At 32.3% G+C, this 25,238-nt stretch overlaps 1 protein-coding gene across 1 annotated transcript; it reads right to left on the reverse strand.

Annotated features, from left to right (window-relative positions):
* Positions 1 to 46: 46 nt before the first annotated feature.
* Positions 47 to 25,164, reverse strand: LOC148627175 (protein SET-like). Its single transcript, XM_088569131.1, has 8 exons — positions 24,784 to 25,164; positions 18,313 to 18,384; positions 16,256 to 16,373; positions 11,555 to 11,721; positions 10,008 to 10,084; positions 8,048 to 8,121; positions 6,831 to 6,890; positions 47 to 2,481 (listed from the first exon to the last, which is right to left on the reverse strand). The coding sequence occupies exons 1-8, from the start codon at positions 25,054 to 25,056 to the stop codon at positions 2,150 to 2,152; spliced, it is 1,173 nt and encodes a 390-aa protein (XP_088425257.1). The 5' UTR covers positions 25,057 to 25,164; the 3' UTR covers positions 47 to 2,149.
* Between the last annotated feature and the right edge of the window lie 74 nt (positions 25,165 to 25,238).

Genomic DNA, 25,238 nt, shown 5'->3' on the forward strand with positions numbered 1-25,238 from the left:
AGAACTGTTACCAATTTAAAATTTAACACAAGCAACAATCCCCAAATGAGATTAAACATATTGGTTAACTATTTATAAATGGTATATTCTTACAATTACAATGGCATAAAAAGTTTATATAACTGGTTCTGTGACATGTGGGACCAAAAATAAAACATCATCCCACAGCTTCCAATGATATTGTGTTAATGTAACAACTAAGTTTTTTGGAGTCAAACAATTCAAAATGACAACACGATGTAATATATAAAGACATTTTACAATAAATTATTTCGTTAAAAATTACAAAATAATTTATATTCACCATGAAAGAAATGACAAAATAAAAACTAAATATCTTAATTTTTAGGCAAATATTCAGAATTAACAACAAACATCAAAATAAAAGAAAATACACAGGAAACTAACAAAAAAAAACAGAAAAAAGAAAAGGGCTCAAGGTTTAATCACTAAAAACATATTTATGGTTACAGTGATCTAAATATCAACACAGCAGGTCACATTTTTAAGCTTCAATCCATGCAAGTATCATTAAAAACACCAAGAGAAGCTGACCTGGACAGACTGATTTGAGGAGGAAAAGCTGTAATCTATATAATGGTCTCCAACACCCACTTTAGCACTGTCCTTTGCAGAGGTTTTAGTTTTTAGCACTGTGATATGTGAAGCCACTGAATATCAAATGCACTACAGGCACAGAGAAACAAAGAAGCTGTAACCTTCACAATCTGGGAACATGAAGCTATAGCCCCATTTTTTTAGAAAGAAAAAACATATCTTTTCTTGCCAGTAATAAGTGCAAAACATACATTAGTAAATGCAATATGTATCAACTTAAATATATTGCTTTTTACCAATATACATGTATATATAATCAATGAAGAACATCTCACTATAAACAGAATCAAACTAATTTATCATACCACAATGCTACAAAGAATAAACTCAATACAATATAGTATAAAAAGATGTCTACATGATAATGTACTTTAACACAAAGAGTCAGCTGCCTTCAGAATAGATAATATTGTGTCATTTAGTACATCAAGAAAATGTCACCAGCAATTATCAAATCCCTTTACTATTTATCAATTAATAACTTACAAAAAATAAAATATACTAATGGGATTAAATGGAATATTGTTATTTCAAAAAATATCTACTGAAATATGTGTTAGGTAGAGCTACAGCAAGTTTATAGTAGTTTTAACCTCATGGATTAGATAGCGGAAAGATATGTTTCAACCTCGTGCATTGGATAGCTGAAAGATGTAATGTTTCAAACAATGTGTATTGCATATTTTAACACTATCAACAAAAAAGGCTGTCATCCTAAAAGTACTGTAATAAAGTATTGTATGTAAGTATTGAAATTATTTAAAAAGTTATATTAATTTTATATTATCAATAAAAAAATGCAAAAATTAGATTTAGGAAAAAATGAATGAAGTCATTCAATGATTTCTCATAATTGTAATTAGATCATCTGAAATAGGATGATGTAATCACATAATACTATCACAAGTTGTGTTCTAAGGAAAGAGTATGAGGGGTTGCCTACTAAAAACATGTAGATGAATCTTAGATTCTCTTAACCCAGATGTCAAGTGATGAAAACAATGACATCAACAAATAACTTCATTAAAATCAGCTCTGGAGGTGCAGTGTTATTTCAATGGTAATGAAAAATAATTCAATATAATTAGCATGAACAGTCTTAGGCCATTCAAATTCTTCTAAGTAAAAACAGCGTACTCATGGCCTCACAGACTCCTGAAAAGCCATCAGGACTTTTCTGTAGTTCAATTAAAGTCATTTATATTGTCAACATAGTAAGGTATTATTTCATATGACTTAATTGATTTCTGTTGTTTATGATACAACTACAAAATCAAAAGAAAAATTATTTCATATCGAAATCCTGGCATGATTATCGTACTTACATCTAAAATAATTTAAATTTACACACGAGTTTGATTCCAGGCCAGGAATGAGAATACAAATTTGAAGATTAACAAATCATCATGAAAAATGAGATAAATACCAATGAATAATGAGAAACCTTTAACAACTTTGTTGCAAAAGAGTAATTATTTAACAATACCTAAATTATTAATTTACAAAAACATACACTAAGTAACAACCAACATCATTCTGTCTTTTCTCCATCACCATTAGCAGTCCGTTCATCTTTATTTACTGTCTGTTCATGATCTCCCTTATTTGTAGAAGAGATGTCTATTGTTCCCTTATTAGCACTACTGACGGTGTCACTTTGATTGCTTTCTACAGGTTGATTTGGTTTAATTTCTATTAGTTCATTAGCATCACCCTCTGTCCCTAACAATTCTTCTTCTTTGTCCTGAGATATTTCATCGTCACCTTCTCCTTCCCCTTCATCTAATGTAACTTCTTCAACATCATCATCACCATCATCTACATTTTCTTCTTCAATATCATCTAAAACCTCAATGTCATCATCTACAATAATTTCATTTGAGAATTACTGCTTCATAAGACAATCAATCCAGTGCAAACCTTATTTTCCATATATACCATTCAAAATGTTTTTATGATATGCAGCAGTCCATAGATATTTAATATGATGTTTTAATGCAAATGAAGCTAATCAAACATAATTGCATGTCTTCATGTTTGGATTAGAAAGTCTACTAACTTAAAAGAAAAAGCCTTCAGCTATCAGTAAAATTACCTAAAAGAAAGTGTTATCACAGAGATAAGTCTCGCCTGTTTGATATTGTCAATATAATGGTGTGTTTGTTACATATTATTTTTTGTATTGCTTTCATATTTTGTAAAAATATGAAATTATAAAAATTATCATTTTTGTGTTATCATTACAAAATGCACTAGGCAACAGATGGATGAACACTCAACTAAACTTTTCTGGAGGCCATCACAAAATACGCAGGACGGTTAACGCCATTTTAAGTGAAATCAAAAGAAAAAATTATATTAAGACACATTGTAAAGTAAAACTGTTTTAAAATGACTAAAACTGTTATTATAAGTTTTTTTATGACGTTTGTTTGAAAAAACACGCGATTTTTCTACTTTTAATTCATTGTGATTTTCCCTTGTGAATCACATGATCATTTCCTGCCATCTTTCAACTCAACTATAAAATGTTTTTGCCTGACCTGTTAATCGCAACCAAATTGGTTAAAATTTGGCAAGATTATTTGTATTAATGTAATGTATTTGTCCTGAATTTTGCTTGAAAAAGAAATGAAATGTCGGATTAGCCAAGAATATTACATTAGAAATATGTTGTGCCATGAAATTTGTTAATCTGTCAAAGTTGGTGAAAGATTATTTTGTTCCACTACACAGGCAAATGTGCCACACATGAGAATCATATGGTTTGCATCATATGATTATCATATAAATCGAGCACTATATGATAATCATGTTTCGGTATACATATGATTGTCATATGATTATCATATGAATCGAGCACCATATGATTATCATATGTGGCACATATGGCTGTATATCCCTCATGATTTTTAGCCAGATACAGACAGATTCCTTATTTCATTCCGATTCTATTGATGTATGACACAAGAAATTCGGTAGAGTAGAACAGGTCGGCAAGATGAAAAACGATTAAGATACCCGATGTTTCTTTCACTTATGTGCTTTATCATAACCGTGCAAATTTGTACCTTATTCACTGTATCACAGTGAATGCTTTTTTGTAATACAAGTGTGCATGTTGCTGCACATTTCATTGATCTATATATAGCACTGATATGCATATTGAAGGAGATGCATTTTTGGCATTTATGCGTCAGTGTTCATAATTTTATGAATGTTTTTAATGTTGTAAATGTATGGACTATCATGAGCATGTGGGTAATATTCACATAAAAATTAAACACCGAGTAAATAATTATACTAAAAGGGGGGTGCTGTAAGATGTTCAAGCTTGTTAACGAAGTTTTCCATATATGGAAAATAAGCCACGCCTACTAAAATCGTAAGAAATGTGAAATAAGCAAAATTTTGAAGAATACATAAGCTGAAAACCGAAGTGATTTAAACCCTTTATTTGTTTACTTTTTTCTTCCAATGTACCTAGATAGGATGCCCGAAAAGTGTCTGTTTAATGGAAAATTGTAATTGCCTGCAGATGTTGACGTAAACAATGTTTATGAAATTGTAGCATTTTATTACTTTGTTATTTTATGTAGTAGAAAATACACTTGAAGTGCCTCAACTATCCTGCAAACCTCACCACTTCATGAAGCAGGGTATAAAAAGTGCTCACATAATTACATGTTTGATGACTAAATGTATATAATATTATGAAATAGGAAAGGACTCAAGAATTGGAATATCCGACAAATTAAAGATGTGAAATACTTAAAGTGGAAAATTCTTTTTAATATAACATCTGACTACCGTATTTCTGTGTGTATAGTGCACATTAATGTATTGCGGCAATGCAATTTTGAAGGTCTAAACGTGTGAAAAAAAGTTTTTAGGCTTAGGTTGCAGTAAAATTGATCAGTCAATTTATTTACCTTGATGGGGTATTTCCTATGAAAATGTGAAGGAAAGAAACTTCTATGCAGACTAAAACATCATGTAAACATCAGTAGCTACATAAATTGGATAAATCGGATAAATTGGATAATTTTAATTTCGAAGCATGACTAAATTGACACAGGATGTATGAAATGGCATATAAAACAAAATCAAAAGTTGTGAAAATTAGACATTTCCGGTTTTGGATGCAACTCAAATTTCACAATTTTTCATTTAAAAACATACTTTTAAGAAAAAAAAATTGTTAGAAACAATTAAAATAAGTACCAGAATCATTTTCAGCTGTAAAAGCATTTGATAAGGAACATATCAAAAAAAGGAAATAGTTACTTTTTGGTTTTTAGTTGTTTCATATTAATTTCTAACCATGCTTTATAAGAAGGAAATATTGTACAACCTTTGTTTGAAACATGTATTAAGTCATTTGAACATAATTGGAAGAAAACATCATTAAAAATTTAATATTTAAAGATGTATTTGATGATTAGATAAAATTACTTTCAGTAACATTTCACTTCCGGTTTGTTTGTTTACATTATGCAATGTCTTTTCATGTACCAAAATCTTTAATTTTGTGGCCAATTCTTATGTATTGATGTATAATACGCACCCCCATGTTCTGGAAATAATTTCTAGGTAAAAATGTGCACGTAATACACACCAGAATACGGTTTATGATTATGAATGGCAAAAATGTTAGTAGCTGAGGATTTTTTTTTTTTTTTATTGCACCACAATAAGATTGTAGGTATTTAGGTAAAGATGGAATTAAAATAAAAATGTCTACATGAACTTCAAGAAACCTTATTTCTTCTAGGTCAACAGACCATGACTGCAGGGGTATACAGTCGAACCTTGATGTGTCGAAATCTCGGATAACTTGCACTAATTACAAAGTCCCAGCAAAACTCCCCTTACTTCAATACAATTTTACCTCGGATGACTCGAACTCGGATAAATCGAAACCTCGGATAACTTGAGGTAATCAATCAGTCCCCTCTATAGGACTTCGAAGTTAATTAACCCTGATGTCTTGAAGTCAACTAATTAGTCGGAAAACTGATTGCTTTATTACAAACCATGATTGAAGTGTGTTTTAACAAAAATTAGTTTTAAAATTAATTTGTTGACACTCTTTATGGTTTGATTTGTTTTTTAATTAATTTAAAATTGCGCATGTTGTTAAAAGAAACGAATTTTATTAATAACAATTCGGAATTTACACTAACAGCGATATCAAATATTTTGATATTTTGAAATTTAAAAAAAAAATACAGATGAATTGTGATGGTATCTGACTATTTAATGAAACATCAAACAGACGATAGTAAGGGTATTTCAACGATTATATTTGTTTTGCTTGTGAATTTGAAATTTTATCGTAATATTGTAGAGCACATGGCTTGACGATACTCCTGATTGTGAATCAAACAAAGCAGCATGTTATGGACTATGATGTTTTTTGATATAGGAAAAATAAAAAGGAAATTTCACTTAAAACTCGGTGCCGTTCAGTATTTCATACATGATATACAACACACAAAACATACAAATAATTTCCGATATGAAACGCATGACATTACGAAGTATCATGTAAAGTGAAGTACATGTACATGTACAAGCACAACACATGATGTAAATACAGAAACAATCATGGACGAAACTACTGGTATTTCCAGTTTTGAACATTTTTGCATAGTCCCTTCGACTTCGACTTAACGAGGTTCGACTGTATGTGTAAAATTGGCATGAATTTGGGATGCAATGATGGTAATGCATCTGCAAACCAAATATCATCGACTTAAAATAAGGGGTTCATGTTCAAATGAACTTATCAGAAAACGTAACATTTAACCTTAACATTAAATTTTTTAAGTCAACAGACTATGACTGTGGAGGTATACGGGTAAAACTGACATACATTTGTTATGCAATGTTGGTAATACATGTACATCTATTAACCAAATATCATTGACTTAGCATAAGGGGTTCATGTTGAAATGAACTTGTTGGAAAACTTAACATTGAGTTTGTGGACATTGTCGCAGCCGCAGAAAAGCAAATCCCAAGTCTTGTCTACAGCGATTTTCGTCATGGCGAGACAGCAGAGAAACTGCTGAGAACTGATTTCAATAATGTAAGATAAAAATATTGGAGACACAGTAGAAAATTGTATGTATTTTTTTTGTTAAAAATGTTCTATAAGAACAAAAAACTCAGTACAGACATTATATTTTTACAACTAACTTAATTACCATCAATAGATTCATTAACATCGTCATCATCATCCAAAACCTCATAAACTTCATCTTCATCTACAAAATAATGAAAACAAGATGTGCTATTAGTCATCTGTACAACAGCAAGCTGATGCCTCTAGCAGACCAGCAGTTGTTTTCACAAACAATCTTCCAACATTACATCACTCAAATCTAACCGTTGTCATGAGCTGTTGTTTAGCCTGACCAGTTTCTGTTCTGCGAGGACCTTTGTCAGGGGTAAAATGAGAAAAGATGGCATCGCAATTCATTATATATGGGATTTTGATGTAATCCCTCCAGAAAACGAGTAATTTTACCCTTTATGGATAAAGAACTTGCCAAAATTGTTACCGTAAACTTACATGATTACAGTAAAAATCATAAATTTCAAAGACTCTGATTTGAGTCAGGATGGAAGTTAAGAATATTCTCAGAATGAAGCATTTTTTTGTACGTTTTGGGGCACTGGGACCTGATTTTACAAGGCCAACAAAAAACAAAGCAGAAATTGATAATTCTGAAAAAATAAAGACAAAAAAAAAAAACAATACAAGTTATTTTATTCATGAAAATGAGTATAAATGACATGAATGTCCACCAGATTGCTGAATTTCAATGAAGATGTTCAGTAAACCTTTAAGTTGATATATGTATACTGAAATACAATCATTGCCATGAAGGATTCGCATGTTGTCAGAAGCGTAACACTATTAATGAAACTGTAATAAATACATCTATGATCAGCAGAAAACTTAGTGTCTCAAAACCTCAAGGCTTAATATTGGTACTCATTGGCAATGCTACAGTTTTTGTGGTCAAGTTCTTATTGACACACATCAAGACATAATCACATACAAAACCAAAAAATCAACATATGTAGGGAGTTTTAAGACACGAAGTCAGGAAAACTGTTTGGATATGATGGAATGATGGTAAAATTATAGTCACTCAGTGGCTTGAGCATAAAAAATTAGGAATACTATGAGAATCCAGTGACTCCCTTAAAAAATTGAAATGTATTATCACATCACTGGCCTTCTTTCAAATGTTTTAAAAATAGGATATGAGATAGGAAGAACAACAGGAAAGTGGCAACAGGCAAAATCTGAATTAAATATACGGTAATATCTGCCAATCCACAGAAAATTCACACCCCTAACTAATTTGTGCTACATTTATTATTTCAAAACCTCATCATACTTCCTACAAACCTGGTTCTTCATCTTCATCATCATCTTCATCTAGTACAACTACAGAATCATCCATGTCATCATCTTCATCATCACTACAATCAACAATGTCTCCAGATCAACAACAGTTAAACTTGTAAAGGTTCTTTTATTCTATTTATCAATTTTATGCAGTCAACAAACAAAGCAAAATTGGAAAAATGGATATTCAGCATTTTCAGAAAGAATACTGTACAGGGGCTGCTCTTGCTTCCAAAGTTCTGTCGCCAGCTGCCATTTTTTGTCGCCAATTTTCAGAAATTAGAGCAAAAGGGTGCCAAAATTTTTTTTTCAAAATATGACAGTATTAAGTCCACTGATGAATTATCTTTGTCAATTCTTCAAAATAACCTCTCCATTCATGACATACATGTACCCAAGATTCACTCTTGATGCATGTATAAAGCAGGTCTTTAGCTCTAGTCTGTCAATTTCATATGCATAAAAAAATAAAGTACTACCCCAGAAAAAGGTATTTTATTTCTATCAAGGACTTGATATTTCTGTTCTAATATAGTCCCTGATTTTAAAACATGTTCATCTTTGCCCTTTATGGTCTAATTTATCTTACAATATAATTTGATTTTTTTAAATATTTTTAACAAACTTGATTCTTTTTTTCAAGTGATACAATTTCTATGAAACTACAGTTTGTACCATGGACCATTGTGTCCCTGTTTAATTATCTTGATATCTGAATAGTATTTCCTTAATTAGATTTTGGGAATCCCCATTCTATTTGTTTACCGATTTCCCCCCCAAAAAAGTCACATGCCAAAAGTGTAAACAAATGTCGTCCATTTTCTTTTATCAATTCTTTCATTTTTAAGTGTTAAGACACTTCCTGATGGGATAATCATTGTTAATTGGATTGAATTTATTCTGTTCAGGTAAGTGTTTCTGAATGGTTGAACAGGGCTATGAAGTTTGTATGTAGCCACGTGCACATGGCCATAATTGTGTTTACCTTTTACCAGGTGATGAGAGTTTTGATTGGCTCAGTAATACATTTACATTTGATTGACACCTCCCATGAGGATATTGTCAGTCACGGTCGTCTGGTCTAATTACCATTAATTGCCTTCAGTCATAAATTGGTCATGGTCAATTTACTCTGACCAGGTGTCAACACAATTGTTTAATTGTTTAACTAGAGAGAATATCTGTTGCTGATAAATTTCCTGTTAATTTAAATATACAAAACCTATGCACCAAGAAAATGGCCAACTGGTTATTATTGTCACCAGATAAAATAAAAAAATCGCAAATTGCAACATTGACAAAGCACAGCGCGATCCCTGCTGTATAAAGTTAAGATATCACAAATAAGTCAATTAAAATACCCATCATACATGAAAAGTGCAGCAAAAGAAACAGGCAGTCATATATCATCTTTACTGGCTGACAAGAAAGTACATGTATGTGGTAACTGTTCTACTAGTATCTTTCATGTAAACATTAAAAAATGCATTTAATTTATTTCAAATGATAACATGTACTAAAATATTTCCAAGAACATGTGTACTCAGTATTTTATAAAATACAAAAAACATCAGTCAATTCATCAAAGAAATTTCTATGAAGTTAAATGACTTTAAGTACAAAATTCACAAAGATAACACATTTGGCTAATAAAAAACCAGACTTTTTTCAAATTTTTATAAAGAAAATGTTCCATACAGACAACCAATTTTCAAGTTTCATTCTTTTTGCTACTGATAACCCTTTCAAAAAAAAACTGTCCATTCATTAGTATCTATGTAAAGGGGAAACACCTAAACAGAGGACAAAACATACATGTATATTTACAAAGATATTCCTAATATTTTTAGGAAGAATAAAACACATTCAAAATGAAACAGATGAGTATTAAATCATTCTCTTAAATGCTTGCTGTTCAAGCAGTCCAGATGGTGAAACAATCGTGTTTCATTTTTTATACCTTATTCCATTTTCAACCTCAATCTCAGGAGCTAGGTAGTACTGTAAAGGATTTGGCCACATATCATCTTTAATCACCTGAAAATAGTGTAAATATATTATAACATATTCAAAATTATTTAGAATTCGAACCAGATAAGACAAAACACAATAAGTCGTCTATAACATTTCCTAAAAATTTATGATAGCATTTTACAGCTCTTGTATAATAAGGCCAAACAAAAATGTGTGTTACTGGTCACCTGAACGACCCTCATTTTATAACTGTGACCCGAACTTTTTTATCAGCAATTTTCTGAAATTCCGGAAATTACATACTTTTCCGTCACCGGTATTTATCGTATTAAACAATGGCAGCCTCCAGTGCCAGCAATGCCACCAATTTAAAAAGAAAACTAGCTGATAGACAAGCATGTGCACCATTACAGTGTCTTCTGTTTCTCTCTATGTAGCTTATTTGTCAAAAAACTACAATTGAACCACCCTCAAAAATAAAGTCTGACCTACTAACCCTTTTTTTTTCAGCATGTGACAGTAAACACAAATATTTTTTTTTGCCTAATACAATTAACAACTTTTTTTTACTGAAAATAAAAAATAATTTTTTGTCCAAAGGTATTGTGTCAAGGTCTTTTTCCATACATAAACAGGGAAATGTTTGTGTCATCTTATTTCTGTGATCAATTTTCTTTGACAGAGCTTTCAAAATATAACAATTCCTAAATCGTTATAAAAATGTTCTTTAAAGAAAACTTTCACAAAAAAAAAAAAAAAAATGAAATAAAAGAACAGCGTTCCAATAACCTTCTTGAAAAAAAAGTACGGAAACTTTAAATTCACTACTCACTGAAATTTTGTAAGTTCAAGGACCAAAACTTCCATAAAAATCAATCAACCGTAACCAAAGTCAAACTTAATCTGTAAATTATCATAGTAAGACTACATACAAAATATAAAATCAATTGGTAAAAGCATTACAAAAAAAGTGCAGAAAACAAAATTCACTGAAATTTACTAAGTCCAAGGGACATTACTTCTGTAAAAATTATTCAACCATAACCCAAGTCATACTTAATCTGTAACTTCTCATAGTAAGACTACATACAAAACATAAAATCAATTGGTAAAAGCATTACAAAAAAAAGTAGAAAAATGTAAATTCAATGAAATTTTCTAAGTCCAAGGGCCATAACTTCCATAAAAATCGATCAACTGTAACCAAAGTCGAACTTAATCTGTAAGTCTTCATAATAAGGTCACATACCAAAAACAAACTTACTTGGTAAACGCATAACAAAAAAATTTAGGAAATGCAGGGGAACGAATGCCCACCATTTCTATGTCCCTTCGCAAAGCGTCGTGGGGGACAAAAAAAATTTCATTACAGATCTAAGTGTGAAAATAAAAACTGCAATGAAATTTCATAGTTCAAAGCACACCTCTCTTCCCTAGTGAGGTTTTTTAAGTGTAAGGGTCATTTTCTCTAAACCATTCTTTCCTAGAGTCTTTGTGTCAAGGTCATTTCACCTAGCCCAAGCTTAATTATACCTCAGCAATGTCATCAGCTGATGGGTCCCTATTGTCCTGGAACCATTGGAAGAAACTACGTCTAGGCCCCCTCTTCCTCTTCCTATTGTTACCATTCTGTAGTATCTTTTCTGTTATATCCATTCCACTTTTCCATTCAATTTTTGTTGATTTGGAAGCAGGGTCACCTATAAAAACAGTTTATTTTGGGGTTTCACATCCTACTATTATTTTTGAACATTTTTATTATTTAAATCTGAATATGTATTAAATCATTAAAGTGGAGTTTGCACTTTACACTTAAACAAGAACTGCAGCTACCAATATTGCATCTATATTGCATCTCCTTAAAATTAAATACAACAAGAGGCTCCCAGGCTCACCTGGTTGAATTTTGTCTTTCAAGGGCAGTATATTTAAAAAGAATTTCTATCTATCATAGTTTTTAGCTGAAAACTGTAAAAAAAAAAACAAAAACAAAAAAACAAACAAAAAAAACTGATTTTTCCCTTTTCCAGGGCATTAACTTTTCATTTCAGCTATTGAAAGAATTTGGCTAACACTAACAGTTCTGGGGATATTATAATCGAAAAACTACTGTCTGACCCTATGTTTTATTTTTAGTAACAGTGGCCATGTTTCCTGACGGATCAAAAACCCTACATCAGTTCTATACGGGATACCCCAAGGAACATTAATACCAAGTATGGTTCCAACTGGTTAAGTAGTGTAAGAGCAGAAGATTTTTGAAAGAAATAACATTAAAAATAGCAAAAAACATTAAAAAAGGGCAACGACTCCAACATGGCTTAATAGATTAAAATGAAAATTTGACCGCAGATAGATTTCATCATGCTGAACACTTTTATCCCTTTCAGAATGGGCTAAACCTAACTGTCTTCGAGATATATGTGAAAAAACTATTGTCTGACCCCTAGGTTTTATTTTTAGTAACAGTGGCCATGCTTTTCGATGGATCAAAAACCCCACATCAGTTCTATGCATGATACCCCAAGGAACATTCACACCAAGTTTGGTTCCAATTGGTCAAGTAGTGTCAGAGGAGAAGATTTTTGAAAGAAATAACATTAAAAATAGCCAAAAACGTCAAAACTCAAACATGGCTGAACAGATTAAAATGAAATTTTGACCGCATATAGATCTCATAATAACACTATTACCCGCTCAGCATTGGGCTTGACCTAAATGTTTTGGAGATATATGCAAAAAACTATTGTCTGACCCCTAGGTTCTATTTTTAGTAACGGTGTCCATGTTTTTTGACAGATCAAAAATCCACACACCAGTTCTAGGCAGGATACCCCAAGGAATACTTATACCAAGTTTGGTTCCAATTGGTCAAGTTGTGTCAGAGGAGAAGATTTTTGAAAGAAATAACAAAAAATAGCAAAAAACATTGAAAAGGGGCAATAACTCCAACATGTCTTAGGGTCTCACTAACCACTTCCGGGTCAAATGGCCACCCCCCTATGTAGTACCAAAAACACACTGAACCTAGACATATGCATTGTAAGTGCATTATTTGTGTGTATTATGATTAAAAGTAGTCAAAATGAAGCTGAGAATGTGTACTTTAAAATCATATATGTAATTAACTACAAAAGTGTATGAATATTGTTTACATGTGTGAGTAATTTGCCTCCATGCTGTCAGTTAGCAGAACAGGTAAAAATGTGGATTTTCAGTATTATTTATTCAAGTAAATTTTGTGAAGAATTTCTACTATCATCGTACCATTAGCATAATGATTTTGGAAGCCATATTTTCCAAGCCTCGCAACGGTATGCAACTTTAAGATGTCATTTGTCCTGGGGATTCACAGTGAGACTTTGAAAATCACTTTTTTAACATGTAAAGTAATGGAAACGTTAGAAGTGGTTAGTGATACCATAAATTAAATTATGGCATATTTCAGAGAAATGCATAATTTGAGGAAAATTGCCTTTCCTGGTCATTATTTCCATTTTCCCATAAAATCAGTATAGTGATATTGGTAATCTGGCTATATTTTAAGAGGTGCATTGTGCAAGGTATTTTAAAAAACAACATAGCAACAAGATTTTTATCAGTGACAGTGACTCAAAACTTGACGTCATCCATGAAATACACAACATCACTTCTTGGGATATTCAAAGTACTGAAATAGTCACACAGCACAGACTTAGAATCACACAGTAATAAAATAGGTATGATATAAATTGTTGAAATCTGTTCTTTTTTCATAATGATAAATGATATTTGCTATTACAACTTCTTGAATTATCATAGGTATCACTTTGGTGTGACAAGTTAGTTAAAATTGTAATTTTTTAGTAATTTAGGGAAAATATCACTGAGGGGCATGATATAAAAATGACCATTTCTTTGTAGTCATATGTCTGATTATGATAGTTTTGGTCTTATTAGACTCACAATACCACAAGCTTTCATAAAATGTAAAAAAAGAAAAACATAAAAACTCATAAAATGTTTTTAGGTCTCACTAACCACTTCCGGGTCAAATGGCCACCCCCCCTATGTAGTACCAAAAACACACTGAACCTAGACATATGCATTGTAAGTGCATTATTTGTGTGTATTATGATTAAAAGTGGTCAAAATGAAGCTGAGAATGTGTACTTTAAAATCATATATGTAATTAACTACAAAAGTGTATGAATATTGTTTACATGTGTGAGTAATTTGCCTCCATGCTGTCAGTTAGCAGAACAGGTAAAAATGTGGATTTTCAGTATTATTTATTCAAGTAAATTTTGTGAAGAATTTCTACTATCATCGTACCATTAGCATAATGATTTTGGAAGCCATATTTTCCAAGCCTCGCAACGGTATGCAACTTTAAGATGTCATTTGTCCTGGGGATTCACAGTGAGACTTTGAAAATCACTTTTTTAACATGTAAAGTAATGGAAACGTTAGAAGTGGTTAGTGATACCATAAATTAAATTATGGCATATTTCAGAGAAATGCATAATTTGAGGAAAATTGCCTTTCCTGGTCATTATTTCCATTTTCCCATAAAATCAGTATAGTGATATTGGTAATCTGGCTATATTTTAAGAGGTGCATTGTGCAAGGTATTTTAAAAAACAACATAGCAACAAGATTTTTATCAGTGACAGTGACTCAAAACTTGACGTCATCCATGAAATACACAACATCACTTCTTGGGATATTCAAAGTACTGAAATAGTCACACAGCACAGACTTAGAATCACACAGTAATAAAATAGGTATGATATAAATTGTTGAAATCTGTTCTTTTTTCATAATGATAAATGATATTTGCTATTACAACTTCTTGAATTATCATAGGTATCACTTTGGTGTGACAAGTTAGTTAAAATTGTAATTTTTTAGTAATTTAGGGAAAATATCACTGAGGGGCATGATATAAAAATGACCATTTCTTTGTAGTCATATGTCTGATTATGATAGTTTTGGTCTTATCAGACTCACAATACCACAAGCTTTCATAAAATGTAAAAAAAGAAAAACATAAAAACTCATAAAATGTTTTTAGGTCTCACTAACCACTTCCGGGTCAAATGGCCACCCCCCTATGTAGTACCAAAAACACACTGAACCTAGACATATGCATTGTAAGTGCATTATTTGTGTGTATTATGATTAAAAGTAGTCAAAATAAAGCTGAGAATGTGTACTTTAAAATCATATATGAAATTAACTACAAAAGTGTATGAATATTGTTTACATGTGTGAGTAATTTGCCTCCATGCTGTCAGTTAGCAGAACAGGTAAAAATGTGGATTTTCAGTATTATTTATTCAAGTAAATTTTGTGAAGAATTTCTACTATCATCATACCATTAGTATAATGATTTTGGAAGCCTTATTTTCCAAGCTTCGCAACGGTATGCAACTTTAAGATGTCATTTGTCCTGGGAATTCATAGTGAGACTTTGAAAATTACTTTTTTAACATGTAAAGTAATGGAAACGTTAGAAGTGGTTAGTGAGACCTTAATAGATTAAAATAAAAATTTGACCACAGATAGATCTCATCATGCTGAACACTTTTTCCCCCTTTGGAGATATATGCGAAAAACTACTATCTGACCCCTATGTTCTGATTTTAGTAATGGCAGCCATGTTTTCCGACAGATCAAAAATACCCATGACAGTTCTATGCAGGATACCCCAAGGAACATTCATACCAAGTTTGGTTACAATTGGTCAAGTAGTTTCAGAGAAGAAGAGTTTTGAAAAATTGTTAACGACGACGATGGACGACGACAGACGCCAAGTGGTGGCCAGGTGAGCTAAAAGGGCTACAAATTTTATTTTTGTAATTAAGTTGTTTTATGGGTCTATATTATGAAATGTGTAATTCTTCATTGAAACCTGCCTGCTCTTAGGAGATAATCATCATTGAAAATCCAACAGATTCTATTGCATTTGAGTGTCATTTACAGAGTTATCTCCCTTAATTTTGAAATCTATTTGCATTCTATACAATTTTTATCTCATAAGAACACGGGCTATATGAAAAACCAAATGTTAATTTCTGTTAACTATGAAAATTTAAACAAAATATCAAAAATAAAAATATGTAGGCTTTTCACTCATCAATCACATTTTGCATGATTCTTAGTGGGAGTACTACTTATATATTTCAAATAAATTTTACACAAAATAAACAAGTTACATTAACTGAATTCAGGTTAAAACAGATACTGTACCAGTAGTTGCCAAATGAAACTCCTTGGACAGGACATCATTGCTGAAGTATGGATTTTGAGCGAAGACAAAGTTGATTTTGTATCCTGACTTTATGTCTTCAGATTCTTCTACTTCCAGCTACAATTAAATTAACGAGCTATTACAAACATTAAAATGTTTCTTTTGTATAACAATACATATGTGTACATCTACCATGCAGTAGACTAATGTCTGTTTTTGTCACTGCTCACAATTTCCTGATTGATATATTTCAATGGCATTTTAAAATACACAAATGATTGAACATGTAACAGAGATTTGCAGCTATCTAAAATTTGTCATAGATATTTGAATGACAACATACCGACTGTACCTATTGACACAGCAGTGAAGTACATATTTCAATCATTGCTTGTACAATCAGTTAAGTAAAACTAGAGGCTCAAGAGAGCCTGAATCGCTTCCTGGTTAACCATTTGCTTATTTGAAAAACTTGAGGAATGAGACAGGCTAAGTTAAAATCATCTAAATTGTCAAATGCAACAAATGCTTTTCATAGCATTTTCATGACCTGAACCAGAATTTTGCTAAAGGCAACAATTTTTTATTTTTTTTCAAAAACCTGTCTTAAGACCCTTAAGTTTCATTTTTAGTATAAGCAGCCATATTTATTCATGGATTAAAAATCACAACAGTTATTTTGAGCACAATACACTAAAGAACTATTATGCTTATTTTCATTCAATGATCTTAAATGGTTTTAGAGAAGATTTTCAAAGTTGTACATGTGAAAAAAAAAAACAACAAAAAAAACTGTTTCAGGGGTCACAACTCCTACATTAGTCAATGAATGGTTTTGAAAATTTCAGCATAGATCCTTCTCATGATGCTGAACAATTTTACCCATGCCAGAAATTTGCTAAAGACAAGGTTTATTAGTTATTTGCAAAAAACTGCCACCTGACCCCTATGTTCTATTTTTAGTAATGGTGGCCATGCTTTTTCATGAATCAACAATCCCAACGGTCATTTTGTGTGGGATACCCTAAGGAACATAAATGCCAACTTTCATTGAATTCTGTGCAATGGATTTTGAGAAGATTTTCAAAGTTGCACATGCGAAAAATGCAAAAAAACTGTTTCAGGGGCCATAACTCCTACATCAGTTGACCAATCGTTTTGGAAATTTTGGCATAGGTCCATCTCATGATGATGAACAATATTACACGCGTCAAAAATTTTACTAAAGGCAACGGTTTTTGAGTTATTTGCAAAAAACTGCAATCTGACCACTATGTTCTATTTTTAGTAACAGCTGCCATGTTTTCTCATGGATCAAAAATACCTAAGGTCATTTTGTGCAGAACACCCTAAAGAACAATCATGCCAAGTTTAAAACCAGTCAGTTCAGTAGTTTCAGAAGAGAAGATTTTTAAAAATTTGTCCACGATGACATCTACGACGACAGACGCCAAGTGATGGCATAAGCTCATTTGGCCTTAGGCCAGGTGAGCTAAAAAGGTGTGATTTAGTCTGTTATCAGTTGTTGACAATCATGAGTAATGGACATCATGCTGCTGCATGCACAAACAGGTCATTTTTGTGGGCATATTTTTGTTGTTTAAGAAGGGAAGTGTGTATTGCTTTCGACATCAAAATATTGAAATAGTGAAAAAATACTGAAATAAAATTTCATCAAAGTTTGTAGTTATTTTCAGTACATTTAAAGGCTCTTTTACCAATAAAATTGAAAAGATAAATACTTTTACAATAACTACTCCCATTAGAAATCATAAATGTACTTTGTATAAAAATATTCCAGCAAAATATACAGGTTTGTAAGTTCAATCAATGTTGGCAATTTTTTTTAGCGGATGGTCGATAATGTACCCTACTAATATAACACTAAAATTCTGGGTTAGTAGGTTTGATTTACAGACAAGTGAAATTAACTAAAATTAATAAGTTAGTCGAACCCTTTGTTTCTAAGCTTAAATTCCACTTTGAGCTGCATGTACTAAATGTACATACATGTATACATAATATGCTCCCCTGCATCAATTATTACCATACATACCTTGCTTAAATAATGGAGACAGTCTTCTTCAACATCTTCAAGCACAGCAGAGATTTGTGGATGGTTTACAAACTGAACAGTTAAGGAAGAAATATATTTGGTTTTAGTGATACAAGTACAATATGTTTACTAACATATATGTGTAAAACTAAATGTATGTAATGCCAGGGTTGGCAAAAAAAACCCACATGATTAGAGGCCATTATACACATAATAGATTTCTTTTAAAAAAGTCTAAGTCTAGAAGGTAGTTTAAGGCATCAGTTTCTTTATTTTGTTGGTTTAAGGAGCCAATGACCTGATTGTGCCAGATGGCAAAAAAATAAAACAAACTTTTTTTTTCCCTAAATTTGTTATTGTTGACCACAATTAGTTGACATTTACAACTTGCAACATTACGTTATTAACAATAGTCCTGATCTTAGTTTTGTTCATTCAGTAACTTGACAAAAGTAGGTTAACTATTTTTGTGAGGAGATCAATTAAAATGGCTGTATCAGTTTTATCACTTCATAATAAAATCATGTTAAGGGGTTTTGAAAGTTTTTGGAATAAGTTTACCCTCGCTTAGGCAATTAAATCACAATACATTCAATCGATAATAATGATAAAAAATTGTGTAAATGATTTACGAGTTAACAGCAAGCTTATACATGAATATAATTGACAAAACTAAATTATCAATTAAATGTTTTTAAAACATAGCTTGTTGTTACTAATATATTTTTTGTTCCTAAAACAGTATTTTGAAATGGCTATACAGTTACTTTTCCAGGAATTTGAAAACTCAGGCATGTCAATAGAAGCCTTCAACAAGCAAAATTGGATGGCTACTTGCTCATCTTTTTGCCCACTCTATTTTCAAAAATGGGTGAACTCTTGCAAAATTTTCGTCTGTTTACCTGCTACTTTTTCTTTTTTTTCCTGCTACTTAAAATACTACTGACATACCTGAAACTTAATTCACTTTAGTGTCAGAAAATTTATTAATTTTAATGAATATTTCATTACCTCTGTTACATACACTGTGTAACAACCTTGAATTATTCTTAATGTACATTGTCAATGTTCTTGTTAGCCCGATTAAGAAGGGCACACACCCTTCTGCCCTTTCAACTTGACCCTAAACGCCCTAGTGTCTTTTCATATTTCAATATTTCATTTTGTTAAATAGAAGAGCCATAAATCTGACAAAAGGTGTTAATTGTTGTCTAAACAGGTAAGGGAGAATTTTTATGGCCTTAATAATAATAACAAGAAGCAATCAGCTGATCAGGGTTATCCAGTGATGATCATAGAAAATGGACCTATAACTACTTTATGGAAAGCCAACTATTTAAAGATAATTACTATTGCACAATTAATTAAAGAACCTTAGTGAGCGTGCTCACATACCCCATGCGTCCCCAAGTTGGATACTTAAGTAAATTTGTTTGTAAGAGAAATACTTGTAGTAGGACAAAACAGGAATAAGAGTGTTTTTTTTAGGCTTTAGACCTTTATCTTCTAACTAAATTCTGTTACTCATAATGGTAGTTTCAAACTCCAGATTGTGATTTCTTCGAGTTTTAGTTAATCCAAAGTAAATATCGTAGTGGAACAAAACGTATATTTGACCAGTAACTTATCATGGGGAACTTATATACCAAAAATCATGTCATAATCCGCAAGCGTTCAGAAAAAAAGTCTGAAAAACAGTTATTTCTGTGAATTTAGCTAAGTTCAAGGCCCGTAATCCTTGTAAAAATTATTGAACAGAACCAACTACAAACTTGTCCTGTAACTTCTGCTGCCCTGTGCAGGTCCGGGTGTTAAAAGAATAGGCCTGCAGCAGCGCTAAGCTTGTCGTAAAAGGCGACTAAATAGTGCTCAGAACCCTAGCCAGGGGCTAGGGTGCTCTGCCCACAGAGCAACTGGGATGTGTGCCCCAGGTGGTGGAATGGGGTACCCCATGGTGTGTTACATGCTGGGATTGTCAGGCTATAATACGGAAAACCTGACCGCAAACCATAGTGGTGCACTGTGTCGGGAAAGATGCCACGTTCCTCGCACGTTTAAGAACCCTACTGTGGTATTCTCTCGGAGTAGGAACCATAGGGCTCCGCCACAGGAGGCTAAATTGGCCGACCCTACCCACCTCTCCCTATTTCCAGTGGCAATCAAAATTCTCTCTCGACCTCATTGTCCTTGTGTCCCATCCCTTTTTCATTTCATGTTCATTTTATCACCAATTTCATGTTCATCATCTGAATATAGCTGAAATATTGCTGCTCCGACATTAAACCCCAACAAACAAACATGTAACTTATGCTGAATTTCTGTACTAAAAATCATGTCAATAACTGCAAACGTTTAGAAAACTGTTATTTCTGTGAATTTTGCTAAGTTTAAGGCCCGTAGTTTCGGTAAAAATCATCAGAGGGAAACAAAATGTAAACTTGACCTGCAAGTTATCATGGTGAACTTAAATACAAAAAATCATGTCAATATCTGCAAGCATTTAGAAAAAATTTCAGAAAACATTTTTTTTTTTTCTGTGAATTTTGCTAAGTTCAAGGGCTGTAATTTCGGTAAAAATCATTGGAGCTAAACAAAAATTAACTTGACCTGTAACTTATCATGGTGAACTTATATACCAAAAATCACGTCAATATCTGCAAGTATCTAGAAAACTTTTTTTCTGTAAATTTTGGTAAGTTCAAGGCCTATAATTTCAGTAAAAAATCATTGAAGCGTTACGAAAAAAAGTCCAGAAAACTGATGATGGACAGATGGATGGACTGACAGGTCAAAAACATTATACCCCTAGCAACTTTGTTGTGTGGGGTATAATTAGACAAATAATGTCAATTGAACAGGTCTAAACGTGTGTAAACAATAATAAAATTACATGTTTGTCAATCAAATTGCCCATTACCTCCCTTACAATTCTAATTTTTCTGTATTTTCAACAGTACAGTATTTTTGCCACAAGTTGTATTTACAATAATTTTCTAAAACACTATTCCTTTAAATAAGTGATGATTTTAGGAATTTGGTAGCAGCAAACTTGACCATTTGTTACATTTCCCAAAACACTATACATGTATCTCATGATATGCAGTAATGAATAAGGTGGCCAAGTTTACAAATTTCAATATATAAAGTTATGATATTAAGGAGAAATCAAGGGAACTAAGATTCTAGTGGAAACCAAAAGAATGCAATCAAGGGACAAAGACCAAACATGGAAAATGGACAATCATGACAAAGAACATAAAATAACCAAAATAATACAAGTAAATGAGCAACTCAGTCTCCACTAAAAACAGGGAGCACGGACCAGGTGCACCAGTAGGAATACTGTGGCCATGGGAAGGAATATTATTTATATATTATAAAATAATACATACAAAGTAATCAAAGTAAATGATGAACTCAGATTCCACTAAAAACTGGAACCACGGACCAGATGTACTGGTAGCCTCCTCTGCTTTTCTAGAAACAAAAAAAAAAATCTATGAAGTGGCTTAAATTAAACATCAAATAAGAAAAATGAACTTGTGAAAGATAGCCTTTTCTAGGAACACCTGCCGAGTAGTTAATAAAAAGTCAAGTCCAGGGTAGACAAAAGAGGAAAGGAAAACAAAGACACATTGAACAAATTAGTTCTCAATGTGACAACCATAAAACTTCTGTAGTGATGACCTCAATCTTGTAGCAATGTAACCCTGTTCCAGAAGCCTAATTGTAAGAAGTCTAGCTCGATATAAAAAGCAAGCTCTGGCATAATGTATGAGTTGTGATATGAAAACTCCATATGCTGGTGTTGAAGGGATGTTGCCACAGATGAAAGGAAAGTTGACAATATGGAATGAAAAGTCAATGTGTTTGTCAGATAGTTTGCTCAATAGTTTTCATTTACCATTGATCTCCCAGTGTAGGTCAAGATGTGAGGACTTCACAAAGCCTGTAGTATCTAGTTCACATACATGTAAGTAGAAATGTAATGATTTCAAATTGAATTGAGACAGAGAAACTATCCAATTACAAAATATGGAAACAACTGGAATAACTACATTCCTCAAAAGATGCCCTGCCCTTTTCAATTTCTAGCTGGAGCACTGATTGTATATGCAGCACATAACTATCAATTGTATGAGTTTAAATGTAAAGTTTCTTGTTTTTATTGATAAAAAATGAAGATGTAGGGTCAACCTTTGCAGAAAAAAAATCGAAAATATATCTGGCATGATGTCAATACATTTTGTACAGATGTGAACTAGATCAATAGAAAGCCTTTACCAGGGTGAATATTGAACAGTCAAAGAAGTACCGGTACATGTTATCTATCTTGTCTTATAATAGGGATTCTTTTTAGTGCTATGAGGTAGGTTAAACCTTAAAAGCTCCTGAGGAAACATAAATCCAAAACACCTTTCATAGTTTTTTTTTATGCATTATTCTTTCAAGATTGGTAAATTTGTAATGATATATATTTTTTGCTGTCCTATTCTCATGATCTGAAATGTCAATGGGCAGAAATGTCCAGTATGAAACATGGGTTGTTATGGTCCAAAATGTCTTTGGGTCGTATTGTCCAGTATTGATGAGCTGATTTTTTTCGAAAACATTTGGGTGCCAAATTTTGACCATACCTATCTCAGAAAAAAGCTTAATTTGTGCATAATTACCAAAGCTAGCAAATGTTTTCTCCTGACAGGTGTGGTACTCAATAGCATTTACAAAGCATACAGAAATGAAGTTGCCATGATGCTATTTTTAAGCTCCTGATTTTACATGCACAAACTGGATACTGGTGGTTTTTCTGGTCATAAGTATACAGGACCCATTTGATAATATGATGAAGACGAAACCTTTTAACCGCTCCCGAAACTTTGACAGCTCTGATTTGATATATTATACATATATAACCTTCAAATATGGTAATTTTTGTAATGATATATGTCCTAAAGCATTATACTAATTGTCATGGTCTGATATGTTTATTGGCCGAAATGTCAGGCATTAATAAAGAATTATTGGTTGTCATGGTCCAAAATTTGTTTGGGTCAAATTGTCCGGCACTGGGATACCAGTGCTCACCTTTAGCCGCTAGCCGGAAGCCCAGGGTTTATAAAAATTAATTTCGACTATACTCGGCGTCACATAAATAACATACTGTTAAAATTTGAATAAAAATATTTTCTATGACTTTATTGACACCTACCGTCGATTAAATTGTCTTAAATGACTTGCTCATGCGTTTAGCCAAACGGCTTCTCCCTAAATATTGAATCGTTAAATTCCGGTCAGATTTTAATTCTCGGTGCCAATATTTACATTGTAAAAAGTCGGCCATGTGATCGGGTTGCTAGGAGATGTTGTTTACGTTTAAATGGTTTGTCCAAAAACCGAAGAACCCAGAATGCATTTTGGCGTTATTTCGGATATCACAGATTTATTTTACGCTAACAACATACAATACCCAAAAGTTGACCAAGCAGACGATTGTCACCGGAGTTCGACGGGAACTTACGAACTTCGTTTGTAAACAAATCGTCCCATAGAATCCAACATGGTGGATATTAGTATGGGATTTTCCTGTAAGGATTTGTTACGCATGATTTAAGCTAATAAGCGACTTGTTGGTACTAACACGTCATGCATATATGCAAACTATCTTCATATTAAATAAAAGAGAGACAACTCTAGCGGTAAGTCCCGACGGTTTAAAAAATAGAGCTTCAATTCGAAAATATGTTGTATGTGACGTCGAGTATAGTGAAATGATAGTGTACATTTTTTTTTCGGGCTAGTTGAATCCTACAGTCCTCTATTATTCGGGCTAGTTGTTCAGAATTTTGTGGGAAAGGACTGGGATACATTTTGGTTCATATAATTTGTAAGACATCTTAAAAGCTTTCTTTTTTTCAATTTAGTTTCACTTCATCCTGTTTCAAAATATCTTGTTTTTTTTAATAGGATTTGATTCATTTTATTGAATTGTTTCATTTTTATCCTCTCTTTTATCCATAATTTTCGTTTCGTTACTGTTTCGCAATTTTTATGACCTGAGACTTATGGGTAATATTGATAAAGTAATTTTTGTAAACATCTGGGCGCCATACTGAAGACTATTTTGGCCAACTCTCTCTTCTTAAAGCTATGATTCGATTAGTAATTATCGAAACTAGCTAACATTTTCAGATAATGGTTTGGCTCCCAATCGCACATATACAAGTATATGAAATGAAGCAGCCATGACGCAGCTTTTCAATTCCTGAAAATGAAGGTACAAACCAGATACTGTTGCTTTTTTTGGCCATAACTGCATAAGTATACAGGACCCAGTTGATAATAATACAACCATAAACACTCCTGAAACACTGTTGACAAGTTTAGATTAATCTGAGAAATTTTATAAAAAAAAACAACATGTAAAAATTAAACCATTGAAATCATGTATAGAATAAACCATTATAAGGATACTGCAGTAACCCAAAAGTTTGGAATGCTTTTAATCAGTTCGTTCCTTTTTGCATAATGTGGTTTCCTCAGTTTGTTATATTTCTGCTCTACTTGAAGAATTTCCTCACTAGCCTTTTCATTTAAAGCATCAATTTCATTCTGACATCCATCGATATCTTCTAAAGCCTTTTGTGTATCAGCTTCATAATCGATGCTCCGATCGCCATCTGATGTGGTTTCGGACAGCTTTTGCACTTTGGCAGGTGGTTGTTTAGATTCGTTAGAAGTTGACATTATATTGTTCTTATCTACCTGGCTTTCAGTGGAAGAGTAACGTATTTGAATATAAACGTATTTTGCGGGAATGGTGAACACAACACACTCTATGGTCAAAATAACACAATCTATTTCATTAGTCAAAAATTAAAACCGGAAGTGGTTTTCCATAAATTTTGCCAATGAAAAACCTTATAACA

The sequence above is a fragment of the Perna viridis genome, chromosome 1 (genome assembly GCF_037379345.1).
Source record: "Perna viridis isolate PV_CMFRI_1.1 ecotype Kerala chromosome 1, ASM3737934v1, whole genome shotgun sequence".
Taxonomy (NCBI): domain Eukaryota; kingdom Metazoa; phylum Mollusca; class Bivalvia; order Mytilida; family Mytilidae; genus Perna; species Perna viridis.